This window comes from Saccopteryx bilineata, chromosome 1 (genome assembly GCF_036850765.1).
Source record: "Saccopteryx bilineata isolate mSacBil1 chromosome 1, mSacBil1_pri_phased_curated, whole genome shotgun sequence".
Lineage (NCBI taxonomy): Eukaryota > Metazoa > Chordata > Mammalia > Chiroptera > Emballonuridae > Saccopteryx > Saccopteryx bilineata.
Window position 1 is genome coordinate 198,904,723 of NC_089490.1, and position 22,297 is coordinate 198,927,019.

General features: G+C 39.9%; 1 protein-coding gene across 7 annotated transcripts in view; it reads right to left on the minus strand.

Moving 5' to 3' along the window:
- LARP1B (La ribonucleoprotein 1B) overlaps positions 1 to 20,328 on the minus strand; it is a 113,703-nt gene extending 93,375 nt beyond the window's left edge. For 6 of the 7 annotated variants that reach the window (XM_066233305.1, XM_066233289.1, XM_066233281.1 and 3 more), the window contains exons 1-5: positions 19,716 to 20,328; positions 13,252 to 13,310; positions 12,802 to 12,861; positions 9,460 to 9,634; positions 43 to 183 (exon numbers count right to left, since the gene is read on the minus strand). In XM_066233305.1, coding sequence (XP_066089402.1) covers positions 43 to 183; positions 9,460 to 9,634; positions 12,802 to 12,861; positions 13,252 to 13,310; positions 19,716 to 20,190 — 910 coding nt within the window. In that variant the 5' untranslated portion in view covers positions 20,191 to 20,328. The remainder of the gene's footprint in view (positions 1 to 42; positions 184 to 9,459; positions 9,635 to 12,801; positions 12,862 to 13,251; positions 13,311 to 19,715) is intronic. The other variant, XM_066233297.1, reaches the window with a different exon arrangement.
- Positions 20,329 to 22,297: the final 1,969 nt, after the last annotated feature.

A 22,297-nucleotide genomic window follows, 5' to 3' on the forward strand; every position in this document is an offset into this window, starting at 1 on the left:
GACAAAAAGTTTTTGTCCTTTTACTCTTAGAATATAACTTACTTCGTGTATCATTTCTCTTACTGTTATGTGATGATTTATTTGCTTCAGGTTGACATCTTGAGTTGTTCCGGAATCCTGGTCTTTCTTGGCTCTCTTGTCTTACATCATCTAAATGGAGTGGTACCCACTTGTGCTTATTAGCTTGAAGAAAACAAAATAAAACCATTTAATGACAACACACAATTTTCAATAAAGCTTTGTAGTTTTGAAAGGACTCTAAATTTTAATTAAATGCGATTTAATTTGCCCTCAAAAGAATTACCTGTAGAGTACAAAATAATTTTCTTCTCACACAGCTGCTAAATAAACTATTTTGTAAAAATAATATTTCTAAAAATCAAGTGAAAAGCCAGTGATAAGGTATCACTGGAATTCATTTGCTTTTAAGTGAAATGATTAGCCCTCTGTTTAACTCTAATAAATAAGGTATTCAAAAATAGTATGTTGTACACACTACTCCTATGTAATACTTGATTCTTAGGATTGAGAATGGGTATACCTGATCAAAAATTATAATGTTCACATTAGAAAGTTTGGCTGGTGATTGAGAATACTTTTGGTTCTAAATCATTGTCTAAAATATTGATTTATCCAGCGTTACTACTAATGCAAGACATTTCTCAAAATTAAGTTTCAAGTACAAAAGGTGTTTAACTGTATTGTATATAACTTTTTATAGCTACCATCCACATTTCCATTTTTTTAAATTTTTATTTAGAAAATTAAATTTAATAGGGTGACTCTAATCAAGAAGAGTACATAAGTTTCAGGTAAACATTTCTATAGAATCTGTTGATTATGTTGTCTACCCATCACCAAAGTCAAATCACCTCTGTCACTCTGTATCTGTCCCTTTTTACTCCCTTCCCGCCACCCCCTCCCTTACATCCCCCTACCACTGGTATCACTTCACTTTTACCTCTGTCCATGAGTCTCAGTTTTATATCCCACCTCTGTGTGAAATTATACAGTTCTTAACTTTTTCTGATTTACTTATTTCACACAGTATAATGTTTTCAAGGTCCATCCATATTGTCATAAATGGCAATGAGTCATCATTTCTTATGGCTGAGTAGTGTTCCATTATATATATGTACCACATCTTCTTTATCCAGTCCTCTATCCAGGGACATTTTGGTTGAAAAACAATGCAATGAACATGGGGGTACATGTACCTTTACCTGCCAATGTTTTCAAGTTTTGGGGTATATACCCAGAAGAAGGGTTGCTGGGTCATATGGTAGTTCTATTCTTAATTTTTTGAGAAACCACCATATTTTCTTCCATAATGGTTGTATTAATTTGCATTCCTATCAGCAGTGAATGAGGGTTCCTCTATCTCCACAGCCTCTCCAACACTTGTTACTACCTGTCTTACTGATAATTGTCAATCTAATAGGTGTGAGGTGTATCTTGTTGTAGTTTTGATTTGCATTTCTCTAATAGCTAATGAATATGAGCATCTTTTCATATATCTGTTGGCCATTTGTATGTCCTCTTGGGAGAAGTGTTTGTTCATGTTCTCTCCCCATTTTTTAATTGGATTGTTTGCTTGTTTATTGCTGAGCTTTGTGAGCTATGTATTTGGGATATTAAGCCCTTATTGGAGTTATTGTTTGTAAATATTTCCCATTTGGTTGTCCATCTTTTTGTTTTGTTGCCAGTTTCTTTTGCTGTGCAGAAGCTGTTTAGTTTGATATAGTCCCATTCATTTATTCTTTCCTTTAGTTCTCTTCCCTTTGGAGTCAAATTCATAAATTGTTCCCTATGGCCAAAGGTTCATATATTTAGCACCTATGTTTACTTCTATGTAATTTATTGCTTCAGGTCTTTTATTTAAAGTTTTGATTCATTTTGAATTAATTTTTGTGCTGGGGAAAAACTGTAGTCAAGTTTCATTCTTTTGTGTGTGGCTTTCCAATTATCCCAGCACCATTTTTTGAAGAGGCTTTCTTTTCTCCATTGTGTGTCTTTGGCTCCTTTGTCAAAGATCATTTGTTCATATATATGTGGTTTTATTTCTGGGTTCTCGATTCTGTTCCATTGGTCCATATATCTGTTTTATTCTGGCAATGCTGTTTTGATTATCATGGTTCTATAGTGTAATTTAAAGTCAGGTAGAGTGATACCTCCAGCTTCATTCTCTTTCCTCAGGATTGCTTTGGCTATTTGGGGTTTTTTTATGGTTCCACGCAAACCTGGTGATTTTTTTGTTCTGTTTCTTTAAAAAATAACATTGAGCCTGACCAGGCGGTGGCGCAGTGGATAGAGCGTCGGACTGGATGCGGAAGAACCCAGGTTCAAGACCCTGAGGTCACCAGCTTGAGTGCAGGCTCATCTGGCTTGAGCAAAAAGCTCACCAGCTTGGACCCAAGGTCACTGGCTCGAGCAAGGGGTTACTCAGTCTGCTGAAGGCCCATGGTCATGGCACATATAAGAAAGCAATCAATGAACTAAGGTGTTGCAACGAAAAACTGATGATTGATGCTTCTCATCTCCGTTCCTGCCTCTCTGTCCCTATCTATCCCTCTATCTGCCTCTCTCTGTCCCTGTAAAAAATTAAAAAAAAAAAGACATTGAAATTTTTTTCAGGATTGCATTAAATCTGTATATTGCTTTGGGTAATATGGCCATTTTTGCTATGTTGATTCTTCCGATCCATCAACATGGAATATTTTTCCATTTCATTGTGCCTTTTTCCATTTCTTTCAATAATGTTTTGTAGTTTTCAGGATATAGGTCATTCACATCCTTTGTTAAGTTTATTCCTAGGTATTTTTTTTTTAATAATTGTAAAAGGAATCATTTTTTTGAGTTCATTTCCACAGTTTCATTGTTGGCATATAGGAAAGCAATAGATTTTTATATAATGCTTTTATATGCTGAAACTTGACAGTATTGGTTTATTTTTTCAAATATTTTTTTGGTGAAGTCTTTGGGATTTTCTATATACAGGATAATATCATCTACAAAAAGTGATACCTTTACTTCTTCTTTCCCGATACGAATGCTTTTTATTTCTTTCTCTTGCCTGATCACTCTGGCTAAAACTTCCAGAACTGTGTTGATAAGAGTGGAGAGAATGGGCAGCCTTGTCTTGCTCCTGATTTTAAAGAAAAAGCCTTCATTTTCTCACCATTTAATATTATATTAGCTGATAGTTTGTCATATTTGGTCTTTATTATGTTGAGGTATTTTTCAATTCTGAATTTGTTGAGTGTTTTAATCATCAAGGGATGCTGCTTCTTATTGAATGCCTTTTCTGCATCTAGTGATAGAATCATGATTCTTGTTTTTTTTCTTGATGTGGTGTATTACATTGATCAATTTCCATATGTTGAACCATCCTTATGCTTCTGGAATGAATCCCACTTGATAGTGATTTTTTTTTAATGCGCTGTTGTATTTGATTTGCTAGTATTTTGCCCAGAATTTTTGCATCTGTATTCATTAGACATTGGTCTGTAGTTTTTTTGTGTGTTGTCCTCGCCAGGTTTTAGTATGAGGGTTATGTTGGCCTCATAAAATATGTTAGGGAGTATTGGCTCTTCTGTGGGTTTTTTTGGAAGATTTTGAGAAGAATTGGTACCAAATCTTTTAATGTCCTAGACATCTAGTCCTAGAGTTTGTTTTTTGAGAGGTTTTTGGTAGTTGTTTCTATTTCCTCCCTTCTTATAGGTCTATTTAGGTTTTCCACTTCGAGATTCAATCTAGGAAGATTGTACAGTTCTAGAAACTTATCCATTTCTCTAGGTTGTTAAATTTTATGGTATATAATTTTTCATAATATTCTACTATGATCCTTTGTATATTTATGATGTCTGTGGTAATTTCTCTTTCATTTCAGTTTTTTTTATACAAGTCCTTCTTCCTTCTTCCTTAGTGAGTCTAGCTAGTGGTTTATCCATTTTATGGATCTATTCAAAGAACCAGATCTTTGTTGCATTAATATTTTCTTCAGCTTTTTTTGTTGTTGTTGTTATTCTCTAGTTTATTTAGTTATGCTCTAATTTTTACTATTTCCTTTCTTTTGCTGACTTTGGGTTGCTTTTGTTCTTCTTTCTCTAGTTCCTTAAAATGTAATGCTAGGTTATTTACTTGGGATCTCTCTTGTTTTTTTAATATAAGCTTGTAATGATATAAACTTCCCTCTTATTACTGCTTTCGCTGCATCCTAGAAATTTTTATATGTCATGCTGTCATTTTCATTTGTCTGTATATATCTTTTAATCTTTTATTTCTTCCTTGATCCAGTTATTTTTTAGAACCATGCTGTTTAATTTCCACATTTTTGTGGGTTTCTTTACTTACTTTTTACACTTGAATTTGTAATTTCAAAGCTTCATGATCAGAAAATATTCTTGGTATAATTTTAATCTTCCTGAATTTGTTGATGTTAGTTTTGTGGCCCAATATATGATCTATCCTTGAGAATGTTCCATGCACACTGGAGAAGAATGTATGATCTGATGTTTTGGGATGAAATGTCCTTTAAATGTCTATTATGTCCATTCGGTCCAGTCTGTTGTTTAAGGCCAATATTTCTTTATTGATTTTACGTTTAGATCATCTATCTAAAGTTGTCAATGGTGTGTTGAAACCTCCAAGTATGATTTGTGTTTTTGTCTGCTTCTATTTTTAGATCAGTTAGTTGATGTCTTATATACTTTGGTGCTTCCTGGTTTACTGCATATACAGTGTGTCTGTAAAATCATGGTGCACTTTTGACCAGTCACAGGAAAGAAACAAAAGATGACAGAAATGTGAAATCTGCACCAAATAAAAGGAAAACCCTCCCAGTTTCTTCAGGATGATGTGGCAGCATGTGCGCATGCACAGATGACGATGTAACACCGTGTATACAGCGGAGCAGCCCACGGCCATGCCAGTCGAGATGTGGACGGTACAGAGGAAAATTCAGTGTGTTCTGTGGCTCGCTAAATTTGAATTCATGACCAAAGTGCAACGTGAATATCGGCGCATTTATAACGAAGCGCCACCACATAGGAATAACATTACTCGTTGGGATAAGCAGTTGAAGGAAACCAGCAGTTTGGTGGGGAAACCCTGTTCTGCTAGGCCATCAGTCAGTGATAAGTCTGTAGAGGCTATACGGGATAGCTACCTAAGGAGTCCTAAAAAATCTGTGCATGAGCCCACATCGAACTGCACTGAATAGATATGAAACTGGGAGAGTTTTCCTTTTATTTGGTGCAGATTTCACATTTCTATTGTCTTTTGTTGCTTTCCTGTGACCGGTCAAAAGTGCACCATGGCTTTACGAACACACTGTATATTAAGAACTTTTGTCTTCCTGATACAATGTCCCCTTTATCATTATGAAATGTCCATCCTTGTCTCTGGTTACCTTTGTTGTCTTGAAGTCAGCATTGTCACATATGAGTATGGCTACACCTGCTTTTCTCTGGATATTTGCTTGTAGAATCATTTTCCAACCTTTCACTTTGAGTCTACTTTTGTTTTTGCAGCTTAGATGTGTCTCTTGAAGGCAGCATATGGTTGAGTTTTGCTTTTTGATTCATTCTGCTACTCTATGACTCTTTAATGGCGAGTTCAGTCTCCTTACATTTAGGGTAATTATTAACACTTGAGGATTTCCTAAAGCCATTTTATTTTTTGTTCTCTGGTAGCTGTGTCTTGTTTGGATCTTCTCCTTTGTATTTCTGTCAGCTGTGTTTGTTTGGTGGTATTCCATACTTCTTTCTCGTTTCTTCTTTTTTTAAGTTGTGTATTTCAATAGGGGTTTTTTTCGTGGGTGGTTACCATTAGGTTATTAAGAGTAAAATGTTCATATGTACAAGAGTCCTTTGTCTTATGAGACCTCCTGCACTCCATCCTCCTTTGCTACTTCAGATCTTTATTCTTTCCCCTTTTATGTTATGGTTGTCACAGATTATCCTTGTTTTTATTGTGACCTTGTTGGAGCTTTCATTTGTTTTATTCTTTGGTCAAATAACTTCCTTGAGTATTTCCTGCAGAGGGGGTTTTCTGGTGATAAATTTCCTCAGCTTCTGTACGTCTGCAAAAGTTTTTATTTCTCCTTCATACTTTAAGGATAACTTTAATGAATATTGTATTCTTCGCTGGGAATTCCTTTCTTTAAGTACTTTGAATGTTTGGGTCCACTCTCTTCTGGCTTGTAGAGTTTCTGCTGAGAAGTTAGTGATAACCAACCTAATAATCTTTCCTTTATATGTTATGGTCTTCTTTTCCCTAAGATTCTTTGTCATTGATTTTGGACAATTTTATTATTAAGTGTCTCGGAGTAGGTCTGTTTGGGTTAAGGTAATTTGGCATTCTGTCTGCTCCTTGGATCCAAGGTTCTAACTCTTTCCATAGGCTTGGGAAATTCTCATCAATTATTTGTTTGAATAGGCTCTCCATTCCATTCTCCTTTTCTTCTGATATACTTATGTTGCTCTTTCTGATGGAGTCAGACAATTCTTGTAGAGCTGTCAGTTGTTTTTTTCTAAGCCAGAGAGAGACAGACAGGGACAAACAGGCTGGAAGGGAGAGAGATGAAAAGCATTAATTCTTCACTGCAGCATCTTAGTTGTTCACTTGCTTTCTCATATGTGCCTATGACTGGGGAGCTCCAACAGAGTGAGTGACCCCTTGCTCAAGCCAGTGACAATGGGGTCACGTTTATGATCCCATGCTCAAGCCAGCAAGTCCACGCTCAAGCTGGTGACCTTGGGGTTTCGAATCTGCGTCCTTAGCATCCCAGGCTGATGTTGTATCCACTGCATCACCACCTGGTCAGGCTTTCTCAGTTTTTTTAATTCATGAGTCTCTCTCTTCTTCTCTCTTTAGCATCTCTAGTGGCCTGTCTTCGATGTCACTGATTCTTTCCTCCATCTGGCTTGTTCTATTTGCTAAACTTGCTAGTTAATTTTTCAATTCATGTATTGAGTTCTTCATCCTTTTTTTTTTTTTTTTTTTTTTTTAGAGAGGAGAGAGAGAGAGACAGGGGGGAGGAGCTGGAAGCATCAACTCCCATATGTGCCCTGACTAGGCAAGCCCAGGGTTTCGAACCAGAGACCTCAGCATTTCCAGGTTGACGCTTTATCCACTGCACCACCACAGGTCAGGCCTTCATCTCTGTTTTTAAAGTTTCAAACTCTTTGTTGAGTGTTCGTTTTGTTTTCTGAGCTCATTAAGTTGCCTATTGGTGTCTTCTTGCATCTTAAATATTTTCAAAACTTCAATTTTTAATTCTCTATCATTTAACTCCAAGGTTTCCATAAAACTCAGCAACAAACAAGCAAGTGATCCAATTTAAAAAATGGGGAGAGGACATGAACAGACATTTCTCCCAAGAGGACATACAAATGACCAACAGATATATGAAAAGATGCTCATATTTATTAGCTATTCAAGAAATTCAAATCAAAATTACAATGAGATACCACCTCATACCTGTTAGACTGACAATTATTAAAAGATAAGTAACAAGTGTTGGAGAGGCTATGGAGATAGAGGAACCCTCATTCACTGGTGATAAGAATGCAAATTAGTACAACCATTATGGAAGCAACTATGGTGGTTCCTCAAAACATTAAGAATAGAACTACCGCCTCTCTGGGCGGTGGCGCAGTGGATAGAGCGTAAGACTGGGATGCAGAAGACCCAGGTTCGAGACCCCAAGGTCGCCAGCTTGAGCGAGGGCTCATCTGGTTTGCGCAAAAGCTCACCAGCTTGAGCCCAAGGTCGCTGGCTCAAGCAAGGGGTTACTCAGTCTGCTGAAGGCCCACAGTCATGGCATGTATGAGAAGGCAATCAATGAACAATTAAGGTGTTGCAATGCGCAAAAAACTAATGATTGATGCTTCTCATCTCTCCGTTCCTGTCTGTCTATCCCTCTCTGACTCTCTCTGTCTCTATAAAAAAAAAAAAAAAAAAAAAAAAAAAAAGAATAGAACTACCATATGACCCAGCAATCCCCCTACTGTGTATCTACCCCCAAAACTTGAAAACATTGGTATGTAAAGACACATGCACCCCCATGTTCATCACAGCATTATTCACAGTGACCAAGACATGGAAACAATCAAAGTGTCCTTCGATAGAATTGGATAAAGAAGATGTGGTACATATATATAATGGAATACTACTCAGCCATAAGAAACGATGACATAGTAATATTTAGAACATGGATGGACCTTGGGAACACTGTACTGAGTGAAATAAGTAAATCAGAAAAAGCTAAGAACTTTATGATTTCACACAGAGGTGGGATAAAACTGAGACTCATGGACATAGACAAAAGTGAAGTGGTACCAGGGGAAGGGGGGGTAGGGGCATGAGGGAGGGTGTAAAGAGAGACATATATAAGGTGACGGAAAATGATTTGACTTTGGGTGATGCGTATACAACATAATCAAAAGTTCAAATACTATAGAACTATTTACCTGAAACTTATGTCCTCTTACTGTTCCATGTCACCAAAAAATAAAAATAAGAGCTCTTTGAAAGACAAGGAACAGTTAGTTCCAGTGCAGATTTAAAAATCAACAGTTATCACACAACTTTCCAATCGTGTATCTATACTCATCTCTGTAAGGGGAACTTCATTTCATTCTTATGTAAAAAAACAAATCAAAAAATGGGAAAGCCTAATATTTCAGAAATGAACGCCACAAAAACAAGTCAGTTACCAATGCATATGGTATCCTGAAGAAGTCCAAAAATATCCACTGGTGACTACCAGGAATCAACTGATTAGATACAATTCTTCATTACAACTTTCTTTCAAAAAATAAAACACTGATTACTTGACTGAGCCTTACCCTCACTGACATTTTAACCAGAACCATTTAATTTGCAATAGCCAAGACATGGAAACAGTTCACTAACAGAGAAATGGATAACAAAAATGTACTGTATCTAGAGAATGGAATATATCTTCTCAGTCATGAGAAGAAAGAAAATTCTGTCATTTGCAACCATAGAAAGAGACCTTGAGGGCATTATGCTACAAAAGAAGTCGGATAGAGAAAGATAAATATATTGTATGATCTCACATGTGAAATCTAGAAATGCCAAACTCAAAGAAACAGAACAGAGGCAGGGGAGCGGGAGAAATGAGCGAAGAGAATCAAGAGGTTCAAACTTACAACTATAAGATAAGTAAGTTTTGGGGCAGGGTGGGGGCGGCCATGTACAGCATGGCGTCGGCAGGTTAACAATACTGTATTATATATTTAAAGTCTCTGAGAATGGATCTTAAATGTTCTCGTCATAAGAAATGTGACTGAGGTGATGGATGTCAACAAAACACTGCGGTAACCATTCGGAATATATACATACATCAAACCACTGCGTCTGTGCCTTAAGTACAAGCACACTCAGCACAACGGGAGGAGTGTCGGGAAAGGAAAGTACGGGCGAACTCACCTTTCTTTCGCTGATTACTGGACTGCGCCTCGTCCTCACTGACACTGTCACCAGGACCATCTACTTTTGTCTCCCGGCTTTCTTTGTTCTCACTGTTATTTTTCTTTTCAAATTTGTCTTCTCTTTCTTTTTTATTTTGTAGCTTCTTACTTCCTTGGTTGATGACACTCTGACACTGTAAAAAGTATTTCTGAATGAAATAAATTTTCATGAACATTTTCACTAACATCAGAAATCTGTGACAATGTATCTTATCTAAATATTGCAAGACAAATGCCAACTTCTAAAAAATATAAAAGTACTTTTCAAATGAAACCATTAAAAGTCAAGCCACAGACTGGGAGAAAATATTCCCTAAATATTTGATAAAGAACTTGTACCTGAAATATACAGGGCTGGGCAAAAGTGGGTTTACAGTTGTTTGTATTGAAAATAATACAATTAAAAAATAGTGTAAGTATAAGCTCTGTGTTTCCTGTAATCACAACTGAAGACCTCGCTTCTGCCCTCCCTGGACAATGAACTCTCAAAAAGCAGAGCAAGAGAAAATAACTCAATTTTTGAAAAATGAGCTAGAATTAAACAGATACATCATTAATAAGATATACTTTGGGTGCTGGGTACACAACACAATCAACAGTTCAAATGCTATAGTTTACCTGAAACCTATGTATTTTTATTGATCCATGTCACCCCATTAAATTTAATTTTCTAAAAATATATATATAAAGATATACCAATGGTGAATGTCTATGAAAAGGTGCTTGACATCTTTAGGCAGAGAAATGTAAATTGTAACTACAATGTGAAACCACCACACACCTAATAGAATGACTAAAATTAAAGCCTGGCCAAGGGGGGGGGAGGGGTAGACTGACCAAAGAGTATCAGTGATTATGTAAGATAACTAAAATTGTCATACACTGATAGTGGAAACAAGCATTTTGGTAGTTTCTTGAAAAGCTAAGCGAATAGCTACAGTACAATCTAGCCACTCTGCTCCTAGGTTTATTTATGTAAGAAAACAGGAATGCACATATCCATGTAAAATTTGGTACACAAATGTTCATGTAACAGTTTTATTTATAACAACCAAAAAGTTAGTAGAATGAACACAATGTCCATCAACAGGTGAATGGACAAAGAGCATTGCAGCTACACAATACCACTACTCAGCAATAATAAATGAACTAAGACACACACAACACAAATCACAAAATAACTCAAGCTGAATGAAAGCCAAAAAAAAGAGCATACTGTACGACTCAAATTACATAAAATTATATAAAATGCAAATTGAACTGCACCTGCAATCTATAATTTTATTAACCAATGTCACCCCAATAAGTTCAAAAAAAGAAAGAAAGAAAATACAAGTTAACTATAAGTGACAGAAAGTACATCCATGTTTGCCTGGGATGATGGGGCAATGTGACAGAGAATTACAAAGGTCTGAGTTAGGAAACTTTGGGGTAATGGTTAAGGCAGGCATGGCCAATATACAGCCCGCAGGCCAGAACCAGCCTGCTAATGAGTTTATGTGGCCCGCAATTAAATTTTTAATATTCTCCGCTACTTTAAAATCTCAGCTACTCAGAAGCAAAAGCATCTTCGATTATTGGAAATTGAGATATTTAAGAAGACAGTGATACTCAGAAAAGAATTCCACGTGTGACTAATCTAGGGTTAACTTCCAATAATAGGTTGAATGAATTCACGATTACTTCTTTAGTTTTTAAAAAAATTCCATTATAATGATTTACAACTTTTGTACTCATCTGTACTCGATATAAACTGTTTGACGTTTAGTGGCAATATGAAACCCACATTCTTTTAGGTGGAGTTTGCCAGTGCGCACCCAAAGTCAAACAGTTTGTTATTCTTGTGGTCAGGTGTGCAGAATCAAGTGGGACTGTAGCATAGACAATAGCTGCAGTTGATAACTGAAAAGGTGTCCAGGCTGTTTGTAAAATGAAATAATTGTTTTATTTGCGATATAACCCCTTCAAGCTCATTCTATTAATTAAACCTTCAAGCTCATTCTATTAATTAAATATTGTTTCGATTGATTGTGATATAGTTTAGATATTTATAGGGTATGTAATTATATTTTTATTAATAATATTGTATATTAAAATTTTTTCACTCACATTCATTCATAAACAAATTACATAATAAAATTTTGTTTACTTAAATGAATCATTTTTGTATTTAACATTTTTTAATTTTAATATTTCATCTGGCCTATGAAAAAAGGTTTTTTTTCTAATCTGGCCAGGTGGCAAAAACTGTTTGCCACACCTGGGTTAAGGTCATTATCTTGACTGTGATGATGGCCTCAAGGGTTTACATAGATAAAAACTTCTCAAATTGTACACTTTATATATTTGTAGTTTATAATGTAATTTACATACCAATTAAGCTGTTTAAACATATATATATTTATTTTACCTACAACTACACATCAATAATACCACACAAATTAAAAAGAGCATAATGTCAAATGAAAACATATAACCACATATCTAAGAAGCCCTTTGATAAAATATTTTATATATCAGAACTGGGGTTTTTTTTGGGTTTTTTGTATTTTTCTGAAGTTGGAAACGGGGAGGCAGTCAGACAGACTCCCATATGCACCCGACCAGGATCCACCCAGCATGCCCACCAGGGGGTGATGCTCTGTCCATCTGGGGCGTTGCTCTGTTGCAACCAGAGCCATTCTAGTGCCTGAGGCAGAGGCCATGGAGCCATCCTCAGTGCCTGGGCCAACTTTGCTCCAATGGAGCCTTGGCTGCAGGAGGGGAAGAGAGAGACAGAGAGGAAGGAGAGGGGGAGGGGTGGAGAAGCAGATGGGCGCCCCTCCTGTGTGCCCTGGCCAGGAATCAAACCCAGGACTCTTGCATGCCAGGCCGACGCTCTACCACTGAGCCAACCGGCCAGGGCCCTATCAGAACCGTCTTTTAGAGCTTCTTTCATAGTTAAAATATTAAAATTCCAGTCACTGAACACTTAATATATGTGTGTATATGTCTGTATATATACACTTAGTACTTCAACACATTGAAAATATTATAAATCAGAAAAAGCACACAGCACAAATTCTAAAACATAAAATGGGCTTTAACTAGACACATTACAGTAAAATGCTAGAACTATGGAAAGGGTAGCTTCTGAGTTTTTAGCCCTCTTTATTAATATGACTCTAAATCTAAAGTAAAATAAACTCTACATGTTAAAATGAGAATCCTTTCCCTATATGTGTGTGTGTGTGTATATATATATATATATATACACATATACTATATATATATTTTTTAAAAGCCTTAAAACAATACTCACTCCAGTGTTCACTAATTCACTTGGTGTTGGCCAATTCGCCATATCGCTGAAATCACTAGCCTAAGAAGTAATAAATAAGTGTTATGTCTGCAAATTAAAATTTTAAATAAAAAAAATATTTTCTAAAAGTGAAAGCAATTTAAAAAAATCACCTACATTCAATTATGTGCAGGCCTTTGCCAAATTAAACTAAACAACAGAACAATGAAACAAGAATGCCTTGGTTTTACGATCTCACTTCTACCACTATTTAATGACACTGTCTAAATGAATATACACAGGATAAAAGCAGCAAATGGGGATTTGTGTAAAGGCTGCACTTCTCTAGTATATTAACTTTAAATTACCATCAATAATACAACTGGAAGAAAAATACTATACATAAGAAGAACATAATGATTTTTAAAATTAATACACAGTAGTTAAGAACTACCTCGTGAAAAGACTTACCTTGTTGGATTTCTTTGTCTTCAGTTTTCCTGCGTTTGTAAGTTTTGGGGAACTTAGCTCTAAAAAAATACATAAAATTATTTCAACAACCACTTCATTCAACATATTTCAGAAAGTAACTATTATACCAATTTCAGTAAGTCAGCGTAGTCATCATTCCCAACAAAATCCAAAGTTCTGAGACTCAGATTCCTAACAAGAAATCACCTGCTTTTTTTTTTTTTTTAATTTATTGATTTCAGCAAAGAGAGAAGACTGGAAAGCGAGAGAGAGACAGGAATATTGATCTGTTCCTGGATGTGCCCTAACCAGGGATTGAACCAGCAACCTGTCCTGTCAGGAGGACCATACTCTAACAGTTGCAGGGGTCTCAAAGTCGCCACCCACGGGCCTCATGCGGCCTGCCCACCAATTTTATGCGGCCCGCAGATTAATCCACCAAGTTTGATTAGTCTGTGGGCCGCACAAAATTGGTGGGCGGGCCGCACGGCCATGAGTTTGAGACCTCTGATAGAGTCTAACTAACCAAGCTATCCAGCCAGGGTAACTACATTTCTTTTTTTTTATTTTATTTATTGATTTTTTAGAGAGAGAGAGAAAGTGGTGGTAGAAGTGTGAGAAGCCAGAAGCATCAACTTGTAGCAGTTGCTTCTGGCATGTGCCTCGACCAGACAAGCCCGGGGTTTCCAAAGGGTGACCTCAGCGTTCCAGGTCAACACTTCATCCACTGCGCCCCCACAGGTCAGGTGCAAATACATTTCAAAAGTAGATTCAAATTGGTCTTCATGTTCAAAGCAAGAAGTCTGAAATATTAAATATATTACACTGATAGACTAACCTTTTCAGTAACAGAAAACATGAAAAATTAGAAATACCGTCTAACATCTTTCAATACAGTAAAATTAGAAACACAATTCCCAATTGAATACATTTTTTTTCTATAAAATTCATATACGTTCACATTAAGGAGCATCCAGAAAATCAGAAGATTTCAAACTATCCGTGAAAACATTCAAGTCTGGCAACTATAATAAGCTGTATCTAGATTCAAGCCATAGAAAATAGGTCTCTGTAGCCTAAAAAGGTAGTGGCGCAGTGGATAGAGCATCGGACTGGGACTCAAGGGACACAGGTTCAAAACCCCGAGGTCGCCAGATTGAGGCTGGAGAGTGGGCTTACCAGCTTGAGTGTGGGGTTGCTGGCTTGAACGTGGGATCCTAGACATGACCCCATGGTAGCTAGCTTGAGCCCAAAGGTCGTTGGCTTTAAGCCCAAGGTCACTGGCATGAGCAAGTGGTCACTTGCTCTGCTGTAGCCCTCCTCCTCCCACCCCCAGTCATGAGAAAGCAACTGATGAACTAAGGTGCCACAATGAAGAATTGATGCTTCTCATCTCTCTCCCTTCCTTTCTGTCCCTATCTGTCCCTCCATCATTTCTGCCAAAAATAATAAGTCTCTGTAAAAGTATATACGAGAGTATCATGGATTCATCACTTGACCCTATCTTGAATAAAAACACTGTGGTTGACAATTATATATGTATATATTTATATTATACTCTCTATAAATGAAGCTTTACAGTGTCTTTTGGTTTGGTTCATTGCCTAACAAGACAGGTGGATTGCAATGCCATCTAGCTAAACATGACCCAAAGTAAACATTAAAAAGTAGAATAAACTTAAGATTTGCATCTACAGTGACCACAGTAATTCTGCAAAACATGAATACCCAAAATCATAGCAACAGAAAGTCCTTTGTGGCACTTACTGAGCCCTCCTCATCAACCCAGTCTTTTTTGGTTAGAAGAATGACAATGAACTTTAAAAAATTTTTTTGACTAAATATAATTTTATATGCAGAGAACAGGTAGAACAAGCCTAAGAGCATTTTTTTTAAATTTTCCCACGTTTTAACTAAAATGGAAGAATTGCCCTGTATACCATTAGAGAAAACCTAAAACTAGAAAAGTAAACAAACCGATAAAATAATTTTAACTAAAAAAATATAACTTTGCAAACAAATGAAACCTAAGAGACAAATTCAGGCTCCAAGTAGCTCCAAGTATATATGATCTTCACATCTCCATTTTTTAAACATCATTACTGATATACCTCACCAATATACCTTTTTTGAATAATATTCCAATACATGATTTTAAAATATTTATTAACCCTGAGGATCTATTAAAAAATCCTAAATTGATAAGAAAAACAATTCATTTTAAGAACTTGGACACTGAAAACAAACACGGCAACACAGCCTGACCAGTAGTGGCACAATAAACAGCGCGTCAACCCAAGATGCTGGGTCTCAGGTTCGAAACCCTGAGGTCACCAGCTTGCACGCAGGCTCATCGCTTTGAGCAGGAGTGTGCAAGCTTGAGCACAGGGCAATCGATGTGATCCCAAGGGCACTGGTTTGAACCCAAGGTCACTGGCTTGAGCAAGGGGTCACTGGCTTGGCTTGAAGCTTCTCACCTTGAGGCATGTATGAGACACAATCAATGAACAACTGAAATGATGCTACTATAAGTTGATGTTTCTCATCTCTCTCTAAAAAAAATTTTTTTTTCATTAAAAAAAGAATTCTTAAAACAAAACAAAACTGCAACATAACCGTCAATTTTACTCACTTTAATTTTCATGACCACGCCTGACCTGTGGTGGTGCAGTGGATAAAGCGTCCACCTGAAAAGCTGAGGTGGCCTGTTGGAAACCCTGGGGTTGCCCTGTCAAAGCACACAGGAGAAGCAACTACTACCATGAGTTAATGCTTTCCGCTCCTCCCCACCCCCCTCTCTAAATTTAACAAATCATCAAAAAAAATTTAAAAACTTTTTCATGACCATAATCTTTAGCAAAGTTGTATTTGAGAAAATGCATGAACAATTATCAATATTTCACCTGTCTTTATTATATTTAAGACAGAAACCTAGCAAAATGCCATTCTGATACAGTGTGTGCTTTAAAAGTTTAAAAAACACCACCTTAATTCTCATACTCTAAAAGTGGGAGTGTTCATGTATCCATTTGGTTAGTTACTTTAGAGAACAATGTATTAACTATTACCCTGTCACCTAACAATTCCCCTTATCTATCCAAGAGGAAGTCAGACATACAAGAGGTATGTATAAAAATGTTTGAAACCACCTTGCTATTGATTAATAGATATATGGTTAAATTAATTATGTCAGTTATATTTATAGACCACTTTTTATTAATTTTTAAAAGGGGTTTAGATTAAAAGTGTAATTATGTGTGGGGACAACTTACTGTGGTAATCATTTTGCAATATATATGAATAGTGAATCATTATGTTGGATATTTGAAACTAATGTTGTATGTTGATTATACCTCAATAAAATTTTTTTTTAAAACCTCACTAAAGGTAATAAGAAAAGGATCAACCAACACTCTACATGAGAGAAGGAGGAGGATATGTTCTAAATGCATATACAAAACACTATTTGGAAATAACGGCACAGGGCTCAAAGACCATTTGGTAAACTGGTAACATGAGTATCTCTTTTTGAAGGGGACATTAAGAGTTCTGTTTTTATAACAGAATGTAATTCTGTATCATTTATATAACTTAAAATGTTACTAGGGTAATAACAGCTGGGTAACAGACTAAGGGAGAAAAGGTTAATGGGGTCAGAGAAAACTAAGGATGAAAAAGATGAAAAAAAACATTTTTATATATGTTTTTGTGAGTAAACCAAAATTATATTAGAAAGCAAATTTTCAACACTTAAAATGTAACCATGACTACAGGTAAGTGATTAATAAACCTTATACTGTGATTTTAATGAAGGTCCTCAAAATAAATAAAACTACTTCAAACAAGGCTAAGACAGACTGAGAAACAATTTTTTGGTTTCCTGATTGAATTCAAAATTGCAGTGACACTATTTTAGGTCTCTTGGGTGAGCCAGGCTTTGTTTGAAAAAAGGCACTTAACTGGATTACCAGAAAGAGCAATACACAGGCCAGAACCATCCCAAGAGTAGAAGAAAGTATCTCAACAGGACTGAAGAAGCAATAATGCCTCACTGCAGCAGTTCCTAACAGAGAAAATTCATGATTGACAATCCCAAAATACTCTCCTGCATTTCCTATAATGTTTCTATCTCTAGTAATAAACTTCTGCGCAAAATGTTGTGGATGGAATCCTTGTACCTCATTAAGAGTGACAGTAAATCCAGGTTGTCCAGGACAAATATAGTTTAAATGTTATCCTAGCATAATTAATATCCTTCTCTTTCCCGCTCAAGATCCTGGTCTGTAGGATAAATTATACAGGTCTACAAATAGATTACTGTACTAATTTAACAGTCCCTAGTTTTCACCTACTCTGGACACCAAAGGTCTCTGCTCCTATTCCATTATTCTTGAAGTTGCAAATTTGCTTAGGAAAACAGGAAATGAATACATCCAGTTATAGAGGGCACTGGGTGTTAGGAGCTGGAAGAGATGAATATATCCACTTCACTCATTTACAAGATCCTCAAATCTTCCCAGAAGTCTAGCTAGTTAGTAACAATATTTGGACCAGAACCCTAATTTCAGAACAGTGCATTTCTACACCAATCTCTTATCTAAACTACCTAAGTATTCAACTGCAAATAAAAGTTGTGCTGACCCTGACCGTCAGCCTGGGATACAGAGGACCCAGGTTCGAAACCCCAAGGTCACTGGCTTGAGCAAGGGGTCAGTGGCTCAGCTAGAGCTGCCCGGGTCAAGGCACACATGAGAAAGCAATCAATGAACAACTAGGGTGCTGTAACAAAGAATTGATGCTTCTCATTTCTCTTCCTTCCTGTCTGCCTGTCCCTATCTGTCCCTTTCTCTACATTAAAAAAAAAAAAGTTGCGATGAGACAGAATTGAGTCAGGATTGGAGAGGTTTTAAGTTACTATGTTACTCCAAGTGTGAAGAACGGTATTTTGGTGCCAAAAGAATGGATTCCAAGAACAGAATATTGCCTACTAAGAGACATCAGCAAACTGGAATTCCATGAACCACATGGAAACAAGCAACAGCTTATTTTTAATCTCTAACAAAAATTAAGATACCCAAATGAAAGCACCTGTAAGTTAATTACATTAAACTGTTAAATATTTTTCACAAGGCCATTTTCAATTAAAACTCCCAAGTCTTACCTTACTGATTTAAAAACCTGTCTAATTGGTTTTACAGTCAACAAAGACTGGGGTTTTTTTGTTTTGTTTTGTTTTGTTTTGGTAGTCCTACATATAATGTATATTGTGAATATAATGAATGTATAATTGTGTTAAGTCTAGAAGCAGGGAGGTGAGACAGCTATTAAGACTCAGTAAGGCTTTCTGTCCCTTAGCTAAATTTTGTGAAGATATTGCCTCAAGATTTTTGTCCTCTTCAGTTAGTAATAGTAACAAATAGATCTTTGCAGCTAGAACAGCATGATGGCGATATAAAATTTAGAACAAAATTTTAAGTAGGTTTTCCTGCAAGTGTCAAATTTTATCAACAATGCTAAGCACTACAGTTCAAAATCTAAGGAATCTACAGTCATCTCACTACTGGAGTTCCCCTGAAGAAATTCTATTGTACATGCCTGCAATAATATAATGCATGTTACATTTACCCAGTATCCTTTATCACAAATGACCCTCACAGACCTGTAAACAGGCTCCAAATTTCCCTATGCCCATTAACCTTTAATTTTAATAGTTAAGATCTGTAAGTAAACCGTTGTAATTTCACTATTAAAAGTTCAACTAATTTACTACAATTTAATTTAGGAAGCAAAACTAGGAGATCCTGTATTTCCATTTAAACTTACGTTCTCTCTTCCTTTTTTTTAATGCAGTTGCTACAACGCAAATTATGTGCCCGGGACCCCGGTCAGCACTCAAAGGCAGAGGCCCAATCTAATCTCCTCTAAAGGGGGAGCTGAATGTTACAAGCCCACCATTTACAAACCGCGCACCCCACGCTCGCGTCAACTACCCTCCTTCAATTATTTTCCACCACAATCAAAACTGAAAGCATTTTAGTAGCAACTACAGTCGAGCCTCATTTTTAATCCGACGAGTCAGTGTTTTGAAATCACTGAAATGTCCAGCTTATCAATTATTGCATAATAGAAATAAAACACAAACTCGCTTCCACAAATAAATAAATCATTCCCCTTGCTTCACCTCTTAGGAGAAAAAAAAAAGTCCACAAAAACTTTTCTACAGGGGGCCCTGCAGCCGCTCCCCGCACACGTGGGGGGCAGAGCAGGCTAGGCCGGCCCGGCCCGACCCCATGCGGGGCGGCCGCAGGCCCACCTCTCCCGGCCGCTCGCGTTCAGATGTCCATTTATGTAAATGGGCAGAGCGAATGACACTTTGGCACAAAGTGCCCTGAGTGACGGCGGCGGCGGGCCGGCCCCTCCCCCGCCCGCACCTGCCCGGTGCCCACCACGGCCGCACCACCCACCTGCTTCCAGGGGTTCGGGCGGGAGCGGCGGCGGCGGCGGCTCCGGCCCCGCCGGCGACAGGTGCTGGGTCGGCTTTCTGGTCCAGGGGTTTTCTTTAGGCGGCGGCGGCAGCGGCTCGTCCTCGGGGCCGCCCGCCGCCTCCTGCTGCCCGGGGTCCTCGGCCGGCGGCGGGGGCGGCAGCAGAGGCGGCGGCGGGTCCCCGCTGAAGGGGCCGCCCGGCCCGCGCGCCCGCTGCGCCAGGTGCAGCGCCAGCGACCTCACGGGCACGGCCGCCTGGGGCACGCTGTGTCCCCGCACCGGCTCGCCCCGCGCGCCCGCGGCCCGGTCCTCCCTCGCTGCCGGCTGGCTCTCGGGCGCGGGCGCAGGCGGCGGCTCGGCCGGCCGGCTCGCCCCGGGCGCCGGCTCCTCCTGGGCGGCCGCCGCGGGCGGCTCCTCCCGAGGGGCAGCGGCGGGTACCCGGGCGCAGGCGGACATGGTCCCCTTTCCCCAGCCGTCCCAGCCGCGGGGGGCCTGGGCCCAGGGGCTCCGGGGCCAGGGGCTCCGGCTGCCCGTCTCTCCGCCGGGACACCGACCGGCTCCGGCCTGGGGCCCACAGCCCGAGAGCCCGGCCGCCGCCGCCACCGCCGCCCGCGTCGGCCGAGGCCGTGCAGCGCCTGGCGTACCGCCCCTCCCCGTGTCGAACGCGGCGCTAACCGCCCGTCGGCGCAGCCCGCCTCAGCGACGCCCGCCCGCACCAGCCGCCCGCGCGGGAGCCGGAGCCGGAGCCGGAGCCGGAGCCGAAGCCGAAGCCGCAGCGCGAGCAGCAGCGCGGGCAGCGACGGGCGCAGCAGCCGGGCCGGGGCGGGTAACTGCTCTGCGGGCGTGGGGGGCGGGGCCTGCGGGCGGGGCGGGCCGGGGCCTGAGGGCGGGGCCTGAGGGCGGGGCCTGAGGGCGGGGCGGGCCGGGGCCTGAGGGCGGGGCCTGAGGGCGGGGCCTGAGGGCGGGGCCTGAGGGCGGGGCCTGAGGGCGGGGCCTGAGGGCGGGGCGCGACTTGGCTACTCGCGGGCTCCGGCCCTCGCCCGGCCACCGCCTCCCGCGGACGCTCCCGCCCCGGCGGCCCGCTGAGGGGGAGGGAGGGCGGACCGGGCGGTTCCGGGCTGCGGGCGCCGGGCGGGGCGCGCTCGGGGCCTCTGTGACTCGGGCGGCCGGCGGCGGAGGGCGGGGTGGGTACGCACGTGGCGCCGGGCACAGGGGTCCGGGGCGAGCCCAGGGTCTCCGGCGCCCGCCGTGGGCCGCTCGCGAGTCGAGTGGGGCCCCGGCCGGGCCGCACTGTCCCCTGCGGAGAGTGGATGGAAGTCCCCCTGCTCCCGGAGCTTCGGGGCAGCGCTGTCACCTGTAATCTTGACCCTCGTCCAAAGCGAAACCCGTGTGATCTGAACGTTAACGGTTCAGGACACCTTTGCCCGGGAGGTTGAGTGTGCTTTCCGCCCCTAGTCCCACCCACGCAATGAAATCTCTTTAAAGGGCGCTTGAGGGAAACAAAAAGTTAATATTTCTCCGACATTATTATTATTATTATTATCACCTGTTACCTTTAATTTGCAGAGCAAACAATTGTTTACAAACTAACACGGTTTCAAGTTTGCTTGTGTGTTTTTTTTCCTTTGGAACAGATATATGTTTAAAAGGTACTAATGTGTTCTGATGTTTAAAATCCAATAAGAGCTTTCTAATTAGCACTCAGATGCAGCGAGCAATGACATTGGTTTCATGTGCGTGTATTGACGAGTCAGTCACGCTATGTTCCGGTGCAAGGCTACTGAAAGTGGGTTCAGCTTTAAAACTGTCAAACTGACAATTTGATCAGGACGCTCCCACCCCCTCAACCACCCCATGAGTCTCACTTTAATCCCATTGAAGTCGAGAATAATGTCTTTTTATTTACTCAAAAGTTGTACCAGGCGCAATTTATTTAATTTCATAAAGCTAATAAATGATGCAAATATTACAAATTATAAACCATAAGGCCTTTCTTGGCTTCCATATGACTAGTGCCCAATTTACCTGATCATAGCAACCTCCTAAACCTATTTCTAGTTAAAGAGATTTTACTCTTACCCACAGCCCGGTAGGGCTGCCATCTTTACTGGCTCCTTAATGATGATGAAGCTTTGTGTCTTTAACTACCAGCCAGCTGTTCTTCCTTGTAATCAGCCTTTGGGAGTCCTGCCAGGTAGTACCTGACTGGCTTTTCCAAAAACAAAAGCGTATCAACACATTCACACTCTGAGACTCAGAGAACATATTCTATTTTACCTGTACCTTCTCAACTAGAGCTGCTTAACAACGGGGTCATCAGGCAATTTCAGCACTGGGTGACCATCCTAGAGTGTACTTAACACACCTGAGTATGGTATACCCTGTTGCTAATAGGAGACTTTAAACACAGAAACCAGTAGTGTGGTCATTTCTCGTCAAGTATTATGTACCGTACATAAGTGGATGTGTTATACTTTTGTAGGACTGGCAGTGCGGTAGGTTTGTTTACCACAAACGCCTGAGTCATGTGTTGCGCTATGGCATCATGATGGGTGTGAGGTTA